This window comes from Mesoplodon bidens (assembly GCF_964165515.1).
Source record: "Mesoplodon bidens genome assembly, chromosome: 4".
Classification (NCBI taxonomy): Eukaryota; Metazoa; Chordata; class Mammalia; order Artiodactyla; family Ziphiidae; genus Mesoplodon; species Mesoplodon bidens.
The window spans coordinates 174,293,147-174,310,352 of record NC_138160.1 but is presented as its reverse complement, the minus strand read 5'-3'; the positions used below and the strand labels follow the sequence as shown (position 1 = coordinate 174,310,352).

At 41.5% G+C, this 17,206-nt stretch overlaps 1 protein-coding gene across 2 annotated transcripts in view; it reads left to right on the top strand.

The window, feature by feature from the left end:
• Window positions 1–16,946, top strand: part of RNF130 (ring finger protein 130) — a 108,933-nt gene extending 91,987 nt beyond the window's left edge. The window contains exons 6-9 of one of the 2 annotated variants that reach the window (XM_081233883.1): window positions 3,967–4,063; window positions 5,816–6,020; window positions 9,269–9,362; window positions 16,759–16,946. In XM_081233883.1, the coding sequence (XP_081090009.1) occupies window positions 3,967–4,063; window positions 5,816–6,020; window positions 9,269–9,362; window positions 16,759–16,774 (412 nt within the window). In that variant the 3' untranslated portion in view covers window positions 16,775–16,946. The remainder of the gene's footprint in view (window positions 1–3,966; window positions 4,064–5,815; window positions 6,021–9,268; window positions 9,363–16,758) is intronic. The other variant, XM_081233882.1, reaches the window with a different exon arrangement.
• The last annotated feature ends 260 nt before the right edge of the window (window positions 16,947–17,206 follow it).

Genomic DNA, 17,206 nt, shown 5'->3' with positions numbered 1-17,206 from the left:
TTAATTTACTGTGGACAGATGGCAGTTGGCATTGCTTTGGGCGCTTGTACTTGTGGCAGTTGATTACAGTTGATCATCCTTTGGATGTTAGCCAACACATCTTAGAAACTGGGAAACTGGCACTTTATTTAGGCCTCTTTTATTTAAAGGTCAGCCACAAAATTTTTAGTGGTTAAAAATACTTTTCAGGGGCTTCCCTGGTGGCGCAGTGGTTGAGAGTCCACCTGCCGATGCAGGGGACGCGGGTTCGTGCTCCAGTCCGGGAGGATCCTACGTGCCGCATGGAGCGGCTGGGCCCGTGAGCCATGGCCGCTGAGCCTGCACATCCAGAGCCTGTGCTCCGCAACGGGAGAGGCCACAACAGTAAGAGGCCCGCGTACTGAAAAATACTTTTCAGAAGTAGAGTTCTGCAGCTTAGATAACCGTATGTCTAAGATGCCACTTCGAGAGCTAAGATGGGTCAGTCATCTGGCTCCTGGCAGATGCCCCCTCCTCAGAGGGAGGGCCTGTTTCAACAGTGTCTGCTGCCAGTCCCAGTTCAGGGAAAAGAGTTCTTTCCTCTGACCTTTAATAATCCTGGATCCTTTTATATTTGCCAGGTTCTTGCATGGCACCAAGAGGCTGCAGAACTGTGAAAACAACTCACCTTCAATGTAGACTCCTCACCCCACCCCCAGCCGTTGTTCTGATCACTCTAGCTTATGGTGTACATGGGAAGTGGGAGAGTGGGAAAGCATCGTATTTCAGTATTATTGGTTTGGTTCCTTTTATGTTCTCTACATTTCACATTCTGTATCCCAAAGTATTTCTAATAGGAATAAAGGACTTTGGTTGAAGCTCTGACACGCTTATCCTTTTCATGTTTCAGTGTTCCTCAGCACATCACCTGCTTTCCATTCCCGTCCACCACTCAGCCCTAAATATGTTGGGCCCTTTTCTGCTTTTATGTGCATTTTTATTATTCGAGTCTTCTATAAAAGTGAGAAGGGGGCTTCTTTTCAAGGTCCAGCTGGCCCCAGCTGCCGCCCTCTGAGGTGTCTGTGCATGCTTGTGGTATGTCTGCAAGCTTGTAAGAGGTCACTCTGGTGCTGGGCATGCTGGGACCTGAGGCACACTCAAGTGTTCTGACCACGTATCAGGATATCGTGTGAAATGTTGATGTTACTTTGCCTGAATGTATGTTTAATGACACCTTTCCTCTGCATGTCCTTGGTGCCTTTTCTGAGTTTTTCACTTACTGCTCCAAACAGCTTCACCAGGTAGATGGCAGGCAACCTTCCCCACTACGCCCCAAACCCGCAGTGTTCAGATGAGACTGCTGGGAGTCAGAAAGGGCAGTTTGTCAAGGCTCCGAGTGTTGTAGGAGCAGAACTGTCCCTAGGAGGAAGGGAAGGCCATGTGGAGTTTAGTAAAGCAGTAGACCTGAGGAGAAAGAAGCAAGAGGTCACAAGAATGGGTGACAAAGGAAAGAAGCAGCGAGTGCAGGGCAGCTCTTCACCACTGTTATGTCAGTGACCTGAAGCAGGGTGATAGGCTTGTGTCAGAAGGGCCGGTAGGTGAAGACAGACGTTGTCGGGTTTTGTTTTCAGAAGAGGGAGATGTGCTGTGGGGATCGGACTGATGGTCTCTGGGCCAGGTGCAGGGCCAGGTGCAGAGCTGGACTGTTGGGAACCTGGAAAGACAGCACAGATGGAGGAGGGAGTGTGGGAGGGAGGGAGGGATGGATCACTGGCTGGGGTGGGGACAGCGGGTAGGAAAGCCATGGGGTAAACAGGTAGTCAAAAGGAAAAGTTATTTTTTTATGAAAGAAAATATTTCTTGGTGATTTTGAGTTAGCTAAGGAGGGGAGGCTTTCTTTCTTGTCCCTAGAAAACCAGTTAGTCTTTGTTTTCCTTCATTACAGTGCCCCACAGCAGGGGGCCAGATACTTTCTTTTAGATCAGCAAACCTACAAGGAAACAATTAAGAACCCCAACATAAGAGAAATCCACTTATAACTAAGGTGAAAAGAACAGATAAATAGAGAACACTCAACTTACGCAGCTTTAAAAATTAAATATAGGATTATACCATTTTGTTCCTTTCTGAATAACCAGTAATAGAAAAGACCAGACAATAAGAAAAGGGGAAAGCAAAAACGCTGGTAAGAGTGGGAAGGTGAAAGCCAGGCCACCGCTGCTGGCTTAAACCAAGGTCTCCACAAACAGCCGGCTCAGGTCGGCTGCCCCACACCAAAGCAGCTGCATCAGAGATCACAAAACCTTATCTCTTCTGTCACCTGCCAGCTGGCCAAAGTCCATCGTCCACACTACATAGAACTGGCCTAGAGAACCTTCCCAGCCACCCAACACTGACCAAACCCTCAGTGCTCCATAGGCCTTCCAAAAAGTACGCCAGATATTAGGCAGATGCACCCTCGCAAGGGGGAGGATCTGTCATTTATGTCAGACCTAAAGGGTATGTATCTTCAAAGAGGACTAGAGGTCTTGTTCTAGTGTTTGTTAGGCCACAGCCAGCACTGGCACAGTTCACAGCTGCTGGGGAGTACACCCCAACTCTGAGAACACACCCTCGGCGGGGCCCTGTGGTAAGGAGCCTTCGTCTCCCTTTTGGAGTACACTCATACTTGGATGCAAGGAACAGGAAGCAGACGTGACACTGCATTGTGCGTCCTGGATGAAGTTAGGTCTTGCCTATGGTTTGATGACTTTCACCTCTTAAGTAAAAACCTTCAGGTTTAAATAAAAGCCTTCAAGGATGATGAGGTTCTGGTTCATTGCAATATCTGTAAGTTGCAGACTGGATTAATATGTTTAGTTGTCAAGATTTTTATTCTTACCCCAAAGAAATGGGTACAAGCTACCAAGTGATGTTAGGTTGTTTGGGTTGGAGCTGTAAGCATGAATGTTTCTTCCAAATCCCAATTTAAAAAGTGAGTTTTCTAGATCTCCGACTTTTTAAAATCAAAACTGCATTTTAAAACAGGTGTATATAACTGCTTATAAGCGATATATAAATTACAAATTTAACAAAGTTTAAAAGGCATACCATGGTTCAATTTGATATCTTTCTCAAAATTTATTCTATCTTATCCGAAGACTCTGATTATAGTGCTTCCAAAAGTGCCCGGAACATCTGTCCTGGCACCTGCCCCTGCCCCTGCTTGGCCAGGACTCGGGGGCTTCCATGTGGCCTCATTTCAGGTTCTCAGAGCTACCACGGAGAGGTACTTGAGCTTGAGAAATGATGTCAACAGCTCCCTCACAATCTTTTCTCCTTTCCAAAGGACACAGGCATCTTTTTCAAGACTGCGAAACCGTCCATGATTTATTTCCAGTCACAAGGATGTGACTTTCTACTCTCTGGAATAAGAGAGAAAATCACCCATCCTCTCTCTCCCTTCAACATTTCAGCTGGAAACTGCTACTAAATGTTATCTGATCCTTAAGCACAGAGCAGCCCTAAAAATATTTCCAACCACCCAATGTTTGTAACTTTACAAACATTTAACCTGGGTTGCTTAGAAGTCTTTTTAAATAATATTTTAAATGACATTTAAACAGAGGTCCATGAAACTAATTATATAGAGAACTCTTCGTTTAACTTCTGGTTAATATTTTCTTGAAAGTCTATTTCTACTTTAGGTACTATTGAAAACAACTGATTTATAATGTATAATTCATTATCTTCATTGTTAATAAATTTCCTACTTTTCCTCAAATCTTTTTTGGAATTTGGTGGAGTGAAAACACCAAACAGCCAAATACTACGTATCAGTTCTCATTATACAGTGCTATCAACATACAAGATTGGACTCAGGAGATTTTCTGCCAGCTCAGTTTTAATACATCCCCAGTATTTGTCTCTTGGTACCATACAGACTAACTAAAAATTCCATTTCTTTACATTTTGGCCTAGGAGTTTTTTAGTATATAATTTGTGATATAATTCTCCATTTTTTTATAGGCATGTTTTCCACAAATCCTGCGTGGATCCCTGGCTTAGTGAACATTGTACCTGTCCTATGTGCAAACTTAATATTTTGAAGGCCCTGGGAATTGTGGTATGTTTCCTATTTTATTAATACTTTTGTGTAGTGTTATCTCTAAGCATAACATAACGTAGCACAAGTGGATGGTTAAAAGTCTCACAAGAAAACACTGGCTTTCTCTGCCAGATAACCCTGTTAGTCCAACACTGCCTTTTTTCCCACATTACTTAAAGTCCAGCCCACCTCAGGGAACTTCTGGAAGAGCAGATAAAGAACTGTGCTTGTCCACTTTACAGCCTGCTTCTGTTGGGTGGTGGGTGTGTGATGAAGAACTGAGGTAGAGAGAAGGACGTGATTTTCCTCTATTCCAATTTTTTTTTTTTAAGGAATAGAATGTAGACTTTTAACTCTGGTCCAGTAGTAACTTTTTCTGCATTCAGCATGATATAAAACTATGTCATCACTTATGTTCCTTCCTCTTGAATTTGGCTTTGCTCTCCTGGGCGTTGGTAATTGCAGTCAGTGAAGGTGGGCAGTGCCAGCCCTGGGCAGACCTTTGACAGCTGGGCAGGGGTTTTGGTTGGGTGCCAGCCACATAGGGCACTTCAGCCCTGGCCAGGAGAGTCAGCACTGACTAACTGAGGACCTTGGAGACTTCCTGCAGTTCCTTCCTTAAGAGAAGTGTATGTCCAGGATTATTGCTTTTTGGAGGAAAGTGAAATACTTTCTGGTCTCAAAAAAGAGTGAATGAATAATCTCCATATAGAGAAGAAAGTTTATTTTGACCCAACAGATGAATTCCTTGTTTTAGCTTTACAGATCTAAGTAGTCCTATTTGAAATATATTATCAGATGACAGTTTAGATGTAATCTAGTTAGGTAGTGATGCCCCATTTATCCTCCATCTCCAGAGATCACATCAGTGATGTTGTAGTTTCTTCACCTCTTCACCCCTGACACTGGCCTAGGTAATTCCTTCTGGTGAGGGCCATCCTTGAGACTGTCTGGCAGCATCCCTGGCCTTTCATATCCACTTTTTAGTTGGTAGGCTTTGACCCCACAGCAGCTCTGTACCTCTTCTTCAGCATTAGATGCTTAGGGTTTTTTTGTTTTTATTTTTGTTTTTTGGTTGCACTGGGTCTTAATTGTGGCAGGCGGGCTCCTTAGTTGTGGCATGCGAACTCTTAGTTGCGACATGCATGTGGGATCTAGCTCCCTGACCAGGGATTGAACCCAGGCCCCCTGCATTGGGAGCGCAGAGTCTTAACCATGGCACCCCCAGGGAAGTCCCAACGCTTAGGTTTTGAAACATAGTTTTCTTAGAGTTCAAAAGTTTTTCAACGTTGATCTGCTCTTGGTTGTATGCTTTACTTATGTTTAAAGATAGAAGATATTTAAAAACTGACTAGCAGATAGATGGGGGTATTACAGAGAAGTTAATAGGGTGAAAGGATATTTTATGTTACCTGTATTAACATACAAGCCAAAGTGATACACTACACTGTTTGTCAGCTTTGTAATAATGAATCCCTCTGCCTGTGAGCCATGTCCACAAAAGGTTGTCACTTTATAAAGATGAAGTATTCAATTTTCTCAGTTGTGCAATGGATTTTGGCTTTCCTTAGTACCATTTTGGGGAAGAAATCATCTGTTTCTTTTGAATAAAAATTCTTGGATGAGAGTGGGAGGTGTAGATGGGGAGAGAAATGAGAGGAAATCACCTGGAAAAAACTTGGTAAAGTGCAACAGGATGTCAAACATTTAGAATTGTATAAAATGATTTGTTAATCTTACAAGTACTTTTAATCTGGAAATATTTTGCAGCCAAATTTGCCATGTACTGATAACGTAGCATTTGATATGGAAAGGCTCACCAGAACCCAAGCAGTTAACCGAAGATCAGCCCTAGGTGACCTCGCCAGTGACAACTCCCTTGGCCTCGAGCCACTTCGAACTTCGGGGATCTCGCCTCTTCCTCAGGATGGGGATCTCACTCCTAGAACAGGAGAGATCAACATCGCAGTAACAAGTAAGTGGGCCCTGTGCCCAGGGCACAGGACAGATTTGCTGGTGGTATTTGATGTGTGGTGGAGAGTTGAGGCAGTCACCAGGGCCAGTGACTTAGTCTGTAACTGAGAAAGTAATGGTTACTTTTGTTAAAACAGGTATTTGGAATAATGAAACTTCCTTTATAATAAGAAGCTTGTGTACTTGTGTGCAGTTAATAGGGATAGTTGCCATTTGATGAGTAGTTGATCAGAGGTCTGTCTTAATAGCTGTTTATCAGCCTGATTTGAAACGATTGCATTGCAGACAGGGATGTAAGGTAGGACGTCAGCAGCATCTCAGGTGTGTCGTGTAACTGTGAGCACCAGTGGTCTCTGGTACCTAGGCTGCAGGCTACCTAGTAAAAAACTAATCCAGAATTTGAACCTAAAAATTCACAACTTTAGGAACAGTTGGGATGGCCAGCTGCTGCTCACTTTATTTTACACTTTTATGAAATTTGGTGTCTTAGCACTTACCTCTTTGGTATAATTGTACAAGAAGTGTGAGAAGACCCAAAAGGTAATCTACTTTTAAAAAATGCTCTGGGCTAATTATGAACGTCATGATTGTTGAACTGTTGATGAGAAGAAAAAAAAATGCTGAGTGTTTTGATGGCCTTGCCAAAGTATGAGTGGGCTGGCAGGCGTGCGAGTGGGCCTCGTGGACATTCACCCCGTAACAAGCCGGCTGTTTTCAATCCATTCTTTATGTGTTATTTTCATCTAACAACCTTTCACCCCATCTTCCTCGTCACCACTCTGGTGCTGCCTTTTTCAGTATATGCTGTTGCTTACCTATAGCTTCAAGCCCTAACCCTAATGGGACTCCTCTCAACTCTGGGAGTCAGTAAAATGGATAAAGCTGTTAGAAAGAGTTTTCCCTTAAACAGTAAGACTTGTGTGGTCTATTCAATTGAAGTATACATGATCTGAACTAACCAAAAGTTGTTAGAAAATGATTTCCCAAGTTTTATTTTCTCATTTGCCTAAACTCAAGGAGACTTCATTCAGTTATAAAATAAGTAAAACTATTCTTTGATACAATTTGACTGATTTCTTACCATTTACCAATGGTTTGTTTTAACAGCATTTCATGTTGTCCTGCTTTGACATCTAGGTTTTATGGGCTAGATTTTTAAAAATTGATCTAGTAATAATAAAGGAGACAAAGGTTGTCTGTTTACTAATGAGTTTTTGGTAGGTCCTTCATTGATCAACATTTATTGAGCACCTACTACTACATAAAGTACTGATCCCATTATATTTCATATAGAAATATCCTTTCAAAATCTTATGTTTTGATGATAAAAATATTACTTCATGTATCAAATTAATCACCTTTAGCAGAATTTGTACATGTTAATAAATGAAACTCATGTGGTTAAATTAGACCAACGCTACCTCTACTTTAACATCAAAGCTCTGTAGTGCCATAGTAACTACAGTGCATTCAACCAGCATCCACTGTTTGCAAGGCACTGTGCTAACTACACACTGGGGAGAACAGAGGTGACCGAGACCCCAGCTGCAGTAGGTCGGTGCTAAAATACCTCTGGGCCCATCGGGTATTATTACGATAGTGTTTACTTCTTTTTGGTTACTGATTTTTATAACTGAAATGCCATGCATGTATGGATGCTATATTCAAAATTGGAAACATAGACATAATTGAAGTTCTAAAAGTTAGTCTGCTTATCATGTGTAAAAGTCTAAGAAGAAAAAAATAAAGAATGCTATGTTAAGCTTCTTGAAATTGATTATCAGCCATCTCTTAATTTTTTTTAAATGCCAGTATATATTTTTTCTAACTTAAAATATATGTGGGTAAAAATGGTGGATTTTGCATGGGTTCTTAAATGTTTATTTTGACTTAAATAAAAACCTTGTAAATTCACTCTATTGATGAGGAATTTGTATTCCAAGAAGCAGTGGCTGCACTGTTATCTAAAATGAAAGAGTTTGCTGTGCATTTTAATAATATAAACCAAGGTGGGCAGAGAAATGCTCATAGAACAACTCAGCATCCTGGAATCCTGAAGAACAGTTCTTCTTAACCTTTTGAAGATCACAACCTTTAAAATTCAGTGAAAGTGTAATAACCTTTTTCTAGAAAAATTCCTAGGCACACATAGTTTTGCATAGATGTAGGATTCGTGGAAACCAGATTAAGAAACGCCCATGTTATACACAGCTTTCGCATATAAACATTTGGCATTCCGAGTATAAATTTCTTCTCTGCATTATTGCAGATGTACAGGGAACTTTACTGTGTAACACTTTGTTAAACCAGCCCTAGTTTGTGTATATTTTAGGAAATATAGTTAAGACTTTTTAGGAAGTCAGATTGGTTCTCAGGCTATTTTTGTGGTTCTCAGTAAGTACTGTTTTTGGAATGTTACCTTGATGGTACAGAGTTTGAAAACTTAAGGGAAAATATTAACCTATTTCCTGGATCTAGAGAGAAACTAGATAAAAACCTTTAGAGTTCTGTGTACCAGAGGTTTTCAACTCTTTGATGAGCCAAGAGTTGAAATAACCTACCTTGTGAATAACCTACCCTTTCTACTTCTGTTTAATAAAGCCAGAACAGCCAGTGCCGCTTCCCAGCGGTGGGGTTGTGAAGGGTAGTTCTCTTCTTTGCAGGAGACACCAATAAGATGTCCTTTTAAAATAAAGACTATAAGTAAACCCACTCATAAGCAAAATGAATATAGATGTGAATGCCATGGAAGGCCAGCCTGCAGACTGCTTGGAGTACCCACGAGATCTTTGGGAACCACTGCTCCATATTTCTAAGCCTTCTTTAAGAATGAAGGACACAGCCATGCAGAAGTGACAAAATGAAGAAAGAAAGGTTATAAGTATGGCTAGTCCACTTTACTGTCATTTAAATTAACGATTTTTAAAACCTATGTCCATGTGCGATTTTATATACATCTTTTTACTACATACTTTTTGGTGGCCACACTTCTCACAAACCTCAGGACTTTAACTGGAAGAAATGTTTGGGCCATGCTTTCCTTTCTCCCTTGCAGCTTTCACCACTACTTCCACTAACCTTCTCCACTTAGTAGCTCTCTGGCAAACCTCCTCCTGCTTCACTTCCTTGGGCCAGTCTTGGCTTACACCTCCGTTGACGTCTGCTTCGTTGCATTTGAGGGAAATGTTGACATCGATTTGACATAAGCCTACTCCCCAGAGTGATTTCCTCCCTTTCCTTTGTCAACAGAAGAATGGTTTATTATTGCCAGTTTTGGCCTCCTCAGTGCTCTCACACTCTGCTACATGATCATCAGAGCCACAGCTAGCTTGAATGCTAATGAGTAAGTAACCAATTGTTTCTTGGATTGCATGTGCCAGATGATCCCAAGAAAATATGTAATTTTCATAAAGATCATGAGAATTGCCTTCTACCAATTTCATACTGATCCTGATGGGATCATACCTAGCAAAATAGTTTATTTCATGAACAGTAACACTGATTGGGAGTTCACCTTGCTCAGCAACAACTACTCACTTTAGAAAAGATCTCAGGGCTTTCATTAGCCACAAGCTTAGAATAAATCAACGATGGAACAAATGCCAAGGGAACCAATACAGTCGTAGTATGTGGAGGATGCCCATGTCCTAATCATAGACAGGATTAGCCCCACTTTGCTGTGTGCTCATCAGACTTTACCTGGAGTCTTATCTACTTAGCTTTTGGTGGAGTACTGGCACCCTGGCCTATGGTCAAAGGAACATGGTCGTTTAACCTGTGAGAAAGAAGCAATCAGAAAGACCTGTGACTTCCAAATATTAGAAAGACTGTCAGGAGAAAAAGAAAATAAGCATAAACTATATTTCCATAGGACAAAATGAGGACCAAAGGGTAGGTTACAGGAAGGCAAAATTTCACCTTGGTAAAAAGAAGAACATCTGTCAGCAAGGCTACTTACCAGTGAGATGGTTTGCCGTCGGGGTAGGGAGTGCTCAGGACTAAGAATGCAGGTGGAAGGAAGCTGGGTGTTACTTGTCAAGGCTGTTGTCGGTAAAAGGTTTTTCAGAGGATGGAAAATTGGGCTGGGTAACAGTTGAGGTCCATTTTGATCCAATGGTTTTCCAAGAGTAGCTTTCCATGGGGGTAAGATAAAGAAAAGGTTTTATTGGCTTTATTTGTTTTGCTTTAAATTTTTGACATTTACTGTAGGATATTATTCAGTCCTTTCTTTTAAGGAGTATTCATGAAAACTAATTCAAGATGAAAGCATCCCTGGGACACTGCCCAAATTTGAACCTGAATTGGTAGAATTCCTGTGCTCCCTATATGCAGTTATGTCCTGGCATTTTAATTGATTGATAAAAACCAACCAAGCTCATTTAATTGATTTAACTAAATACTCAGTCCAACTGTAGAAACAATGGGCAAGTAACCTCCACTTCCAATGACATGATTTTGTTATCTCTAACCTGATCTTTTGGCTAGATACTTGTAAGAAGTACCCTTTGGCATCCTTGACATATTATATATTGGGAGGATGTCATGTCAGTTGGCATTCTTCAACCTTCAGATAAGTAGTCTCGGCCTCATCCAGCAGGTCAACAGCTACCTGCTTCTGTTGGGCCCACCTGATGCAGTTTTACTTCAACATAGCACAATGTTAATTGCCCAGATTCTGGAGTCAGGCATACCTGGACTTGACTCCCTGCTCCTCCATATTTTTCTTGTGAGACCTAGGCAGTTATATTTATCTGAAGCTCATTTTAGTCATCCATAAAACAAGAAGTCGGAGTACATCATAGGGTTGTTGTGAGAATTAGCATATAAAGTGCTTAGCACAGTGCCTCGTACATAATAAGTGCTCAATAAATGTTAGCCAGAACAATTCCTCTGCAATTCTTTCAGAGTTCTATGAATAAGGTGGCCATCTGCCTTTATCCTTTGGCAAATGAATTTAATTTTCTTCCATGAAGTAGAATACGGAATCATAAGAGCTCATGAGTACCTGTGATTCAAACCTCAGTTTGGAGGGAAATATTTATTTCACTTGCAGTCACCTCTTTTGCTTACTCCCATACCAACCCATCAAACTAGATGATAATGTAAGCCCACTTCTTTAAAATTGCACAAAACAGTGAAAGCCAGTCACAGCAAGTAGCTGCACACTGGGCACTTTTAGAGAATTATTAAGTAATTTAGTAGTCACCTTACTGCCACTCAGAATCAGCCAGGTGCTCAGTTCATGTATCAGATATTTTAGAGAATATGCTCAGTAGACGTGTTACCTGTTGAAGTTAGAGTTCCGCTCATAAATGCCTGCATGACTCAGAATCTAAGTCATAGATCTTAGATCCATGTCTTAGTCCATCCCTTCTCCCATTAGCCTTTGTAGAGGGTTGATACTGCAATTGTTCATTTGACTATTATTTCTGTGCCTTCAGTCAAAACCACTCTGAAGGACAATTTCCATGATTCCATTTAGAGAGAGAAATGAGAGAGAGAGAGAGAGAGAGAGAGTGTGTGTGTGTGTGTGTGTGTGTGTACACACACATATGGATGCATGGAAGGATGGTCACCAAAATATTAATGGTGATTATCTTAATTTAGTACAATTTTGGGTGATGGTTTGCTCTCCTGTTCTGCTTTTATGTGTTGATTTTTTTGTAACTGTAATTACTTAATTTTTTGAAAGACCCTTTTTTTTTTTTTTTTTTTTTTTTCTTTTTGCGGTATGCGGGCCTCTCACTGTTGTGGCCTCTCCCGTTGCGGAGCACAGGCTCCGGACGCGCAGGCCCAGCGGCCATGGCTCATGGGCCCAGCCGCTCCGCGGCATATGGGATCCTCCCAGACCGGGGCACGAACCCGTATCCCCTGCATCGGCAGGCGGACTCTCAACCACTGCGCCACCAGGGAGGCCCTGAAAGACCCTTTTAATTGTAGGGGATTAAAAAAAAGATAATAGCCAGGAATTCCCTGGTGGTCCAATGGCTAGCACTCTGCACTTCCACTGCCAGGGTCTTGGGTTCGATCCTTGGTCTGGGAACTAAGATCCCACAAGCCGTGCAGTGCAGCCAAAAAAAAAAAAAAAGATAGCCACTCTTACTCAATGTCTGTTTCCCAAAAATGTTGATGAAAAATTCCTGTGTGATTTTAATTCCAGAGAAAAGTTTATTTTAGCAAATAAATTTATAATGATTCTTCATTAATGACATCTTTGAAATCTATCTTACCTTTTCACTTTTACCAAAAAATTACAATCAAAGTGAGATTGCCTTTTCAATTTAATTGCTGTGTTTCAATTTTCTGGGTAACCTCGTCCATTTGTAAGATAGTCTTCTGTATAAATAGATTCTATCTTTTCACATTTTAATGATTTGTCTGGAAATTAGTAGTAAATTCCACCTTATGCTTTCTACCTACTGTTATAGTTTACTTTTTACTTTAGTTACTTTAGTTTACTTTTCTGACAGTGTACTGATTGTATTGTGATGTCAATAAGACCTTGACCCAGTCTAGTCACTGGTGAAACCCTGTGGGCAAGATGAAGCAGTACTGGCCATATATAAAGGCAGGGCTGCGGAACCCAGGCAGGTCCAGGCCTCCATGGGTTGCTGCTCCACTAGGGGTGAAAGCACTCCGCCTCCCTCACTACGCTCTGCGTGTTCACTCAGGGCCTAACTCAGAGATCCATGAAAAGCCCACGTATCTGGGGTCACCCCCTTCTATCGTGATGAAATACTATTTATGTAAGTACTCAACCATGACTACAAACAAATCCAGTGAATTTTGAGACTTTGCAAATTTAAACAGGATAGCAGTCAAAGAGGCAAATAAATGTAAGTTAAATATATTGGTACACATTAGCTTCCCTAACACTTGCTGTACCTAAGTAAGCAACGTTATTGAACTGCAGCTCCAAAGGAGGTTTTCTGCTCCACTTCATTATTCAGGTAAACCTTGTTAAATCCCAGCATTTACCAGCTTACGTTTCTATAAACCCATTTTTCCCTCAACATAAAAAAAGTAAATATTTATTTGAAAAATAATATTTGTTTTTATTTGAGGAACAAGTTATAAGATATGTGGATGATGTAGGAGAGATTTTGAGTCAAATGGGAGGTTCAGCTGGGTATTCTCTAGAGCCCTTTCTTAGTTCCTGGATTCTGATGCATAGAGATCACGTTCTAAGATTTGCAGAGGATTGGAGCCTAGGCATTCAAGGTTCAGAACAGTTGCAGGAGGAGGAGATGAATCTGATGTGGTTAACTTGATGAAATAACTGGAACAAATAGGAAATCCTGTAGCATAACTGAAGACCAGGAAGCCCTAGCTCTGTGGCAGGTCGTTGGGCCTCAGTCGTCCCCACCAGTGCTCCTCTTCAGCTGTCCTCCTCTGAGGTTAGTGGTAGAAATTTACAAGCCAGGTCAAAGGAACTGATGTTTCTATTTTACTCTCTAATCAATATTTCTGAATTGTTTTGCTCGGACTCTTTAAGAGGAACGTTGACATATTTCAGTATGAAAGAGTCTGAAAACTTAACATTTCTATCTTAGGGATGCTTACCTTAGAGGAGACTGGGGTGATGTAAGAGGTGTCCCCGGGTATTTGGAGGACTGCCAAAGATGAGAACAGCTACTGTTTATTGTGTGCCTACCGAGAACTTACTCCTGTTTTGGGCTCTGTTACTACCCACATTGCCCCATTTAATACTCATAATGGTCCTGTGGTGACTAACCAGTGCATACAGAGGGTGATACTTACTGTGTAGCTCTGGAGATATCTACAGGGAGGTAGATTTCCATTTCATGTAAGAAAGAACTTCCTGCCAGTCAGAATTGTCCATCCCTGACATGGGCTGTGTTGAAAGCTAATGAGCTTGCTGGGACCTGCGTATTCAGACAGAAGTGACAAGGCTGAAGCTGTTTGGAGGCAGATCCTGAGTCAGGTAGAAGTCCTATGACTCCTAGTTCTCAGAGTTCCTCTTGAATTGTCTGTCCTAAATGGTCCCTTCCTAGGAGAGATCAGAGCCCAAGGAGAGGGGTTGGGGTCTCTGCTGGCTGCCTCCTTTAGAACCTTCAGGGTCAAAAGCAATGTTTTGTTTGTTTGTTTGTTTTTAACTTATTTATTTATTTTTGGCTGAGTTGGGTCTTTGTTGCTGCGTGCCAGCTTTCTCTAGTTGCGGTGAGTGGGGGCTACTCTTCGTTGCGGTGTGTGGGCTTCTCACTGCCGTGGCTTCTCTTGTTGTGGAGCACGGGCTCTAGGTGCATGGGCTTCAGTATTTGTGGCTCACAGGCTCTAGAGCACATGCTCAGCAGTTGCAGCGCTCAGGCTTAGTTGCTCCGCTGCATGTGGGATCTTCCCAGACCAGGGCTTGAACCCATGTCCCCTCCTGCATTGGCAGGTGGATTCTTAACCACTGTGCCACCAGGGAAGCCCAAAAGCAATGTTTTTAAAACTATTTTTTTTACCATCTCCTACTGTAAGCAATACATTTTATATTTTTACCCAGTGCTCCCACATGTATAACTGAAACAGAAGTTCCACAGACATTTTCCTTACTACATCAGTATTCTCTGATCTATTCTTCTCTGTGCTTTTTTATTGTATTGTTGTTAATGTTGGTCATGAACTCCTGCATTGATTTTATGATCCATTAATAGGTTACAGCCTGCAGTTTGAGAAACACTGATCTAAAGAATTTTGAATTTTTAGTTTTCAACCTAAAAACTTTTGCTCACACTAGGACACATCTCTGATTGTTTATTTTCCTGAGACAGCCTTTTTTGTAGCAATACCAGCAAAGATCTGCCCCCAGTTTGATCATGAATACTCTTCTTTGTCTTAGTATTTAGTTCTTTTAGCCACTCTGAGCCTGAGATAGATATATATATGTATATATATATATATATATATATATATATATATATATATATATATATATATATATATACACAGAGGAGTACCCTGAGGCCCAGAGGGGCTGAGTGACCCCCAAGAAATGCCATAGGAATAAGGGCATGGGATTCAAGCCCTGTATTTCTGGTTCCAGCTCTTTCCTTTACACTGCTTGTCTTTGACTACTCCAGTGAGCCATTTAAGGGCTCCAAATAATGTGGTTGAAAAAGATAAATTTGGTTTTCTAAAAACATGGTGACAAAAAGAAGATTACAGCAGCAGAAGCTTTGACTGGACTTCTGTCTTTGACAGCAGTCAATCTTTCATTTTTCAGAAGTGCCTTTAATGTTTGGCTGCATAGTTTATAATTTCTTAGGCAGCAAAAAAAGTAAGCTTAAAAATCTTTATTTGCCCATTAAAAGTCCTATATGCAGTTTTTCAGAGGAAATGTTATAAAAACGATGTGTTATCTTAAGTATGAACTACAATGAACAAGTGTAGAGCCCTGTTTGCAGTTTCTGTGAATGGCCTTCACACCCAGCCTTTCATTCATTAGGCACCATCTCCCCAGTGTTTGAGACACCAGGCCTTGCCCTGCAGGAGCCCTGGGGAAAGGGAAGGGGGCTGCACTGCTCAGTGCCCTGCACTGCGGTGCTGGTTGAAGTGACGGAAGAGCCAGGGAGTGCCTGCGGACCCAGCACAAGATGACTGGAGTCTCACACAGACACAGGGGAACTGCTGCTTTTGCCCTGAGGGAGTTGAAAAAGGCTTCCTGGAGGGAGTGACTTAGAAACCAGGCCAGGCATAATTAAAGCACAAGGTGAGAAAAAGCAGAGCAGGTTCAGGGAGTTGTGTGGTTTGACGTGTCTGCTGTAGCTGGTGGCGACGGTAGGCAGACTACAGAATTTGGACTGGTTTTTTTGTAACCAGCAGGTGATATCTAAGGCTTTTCAGCAAAAAGAAAATTGCTGATGGCTGAGAAGTTGCTTTCATGGTAGAGACTGGAAGCAAGAAGGTAGGTTAGGTGAAAATACAGAGCTGAAGGAGAAAGTCAGGACGATAGGGAGCAGATAAAACAGGAGATGCTGGAGAGTTGTGTGTTGACCAAAGATTAAGAGGTTTGAAGTATGGATCTGGAATTCTGCCGGGAAAAAAGAGAGCAGAATTGAAGATGTGATGTGGGAAATAGAAATGAACCAGACTCTATAAGGGTTCAGGAACTAGGTCAGTCCCACAGTGCCAGGCTGCGGAGGGGGCAGCATTAGCCTGAGGGTAATGCAGGAAACTTCCAAAGATGTCAGGTACCTTCAGGCACCTGATTTAGGGACACACACACACACATACACACACGCACGCACGTAAAATCTGGAGAATTCCTGTAAGAAAGGCTTACATCTCTGGGAGTCTGTACTCCTCAAATATTACTTCAATATAAGTAATGACATGTTTGTTTGAGGTATAAAGCAGGAGCATATTGTAAAGACAGCAGCTACAGATTTCAGGGCACTCAGCATTTAGAACATGTGTTCAAACCAGGAAAAGTTGTAAATTGTACGACAGTTATCCCTGCATTTTTAAACAAAATGCTGTTAGCCTGTACTTTTCCCTGCCTTCCTTTTGGAAGTACTAACACACTTTTAAGTGACTGAGCCGCTTGACCTCAGATCTACAGCTGCTGAGTTCAGGAAAATGCTAGTGACTTACTGGCTTTACCAGATTGGTCTGGGAAATACTTGGGGACAACCCCAGGCCACCATTCAGTTAGGCTTACTTTCTCTGTTATTTTAAAACATTGACAACTACCCGTTAACTAATTCTTGACCTTTTTTCCTTTTATTCCATAGGGTAGAATGGTTTTGAAGAAGGAAAAGAATGCTTTCTGACTGATTGCCTTGAAGGAAAAAAGAACCTATTTTTGTGCATCATTTACCAATCATGCCACACAAGCATTTATTTTTAGTACATTTTATTTTTTCATAAAATTGCTAATGCCAAAGCTTTGTATTAAAATAAATAAATAATAAAATTAAAAGACTGTGTTGTTGCGTGTTATTCACCCACTTGTGTTTGGAGGGCTGATTTGGAGGTCACATACCCAAAGTTCATTTGTGTGTGTTTCAGAGACAGAACGTGCTCATACTCCCCAGGGGAGGAACAGTGATGCTGTTTCTTTTGGTCTTTTCACATTGGCTCCTGTTGTGCCCAGATAGGACCCAAGTGTGGGGACATCCTGTGTGGTAATGTTCCCTTGGGCCCTGAACCGAGTTGCTCCATTTTATTTTCTTCAAGGTC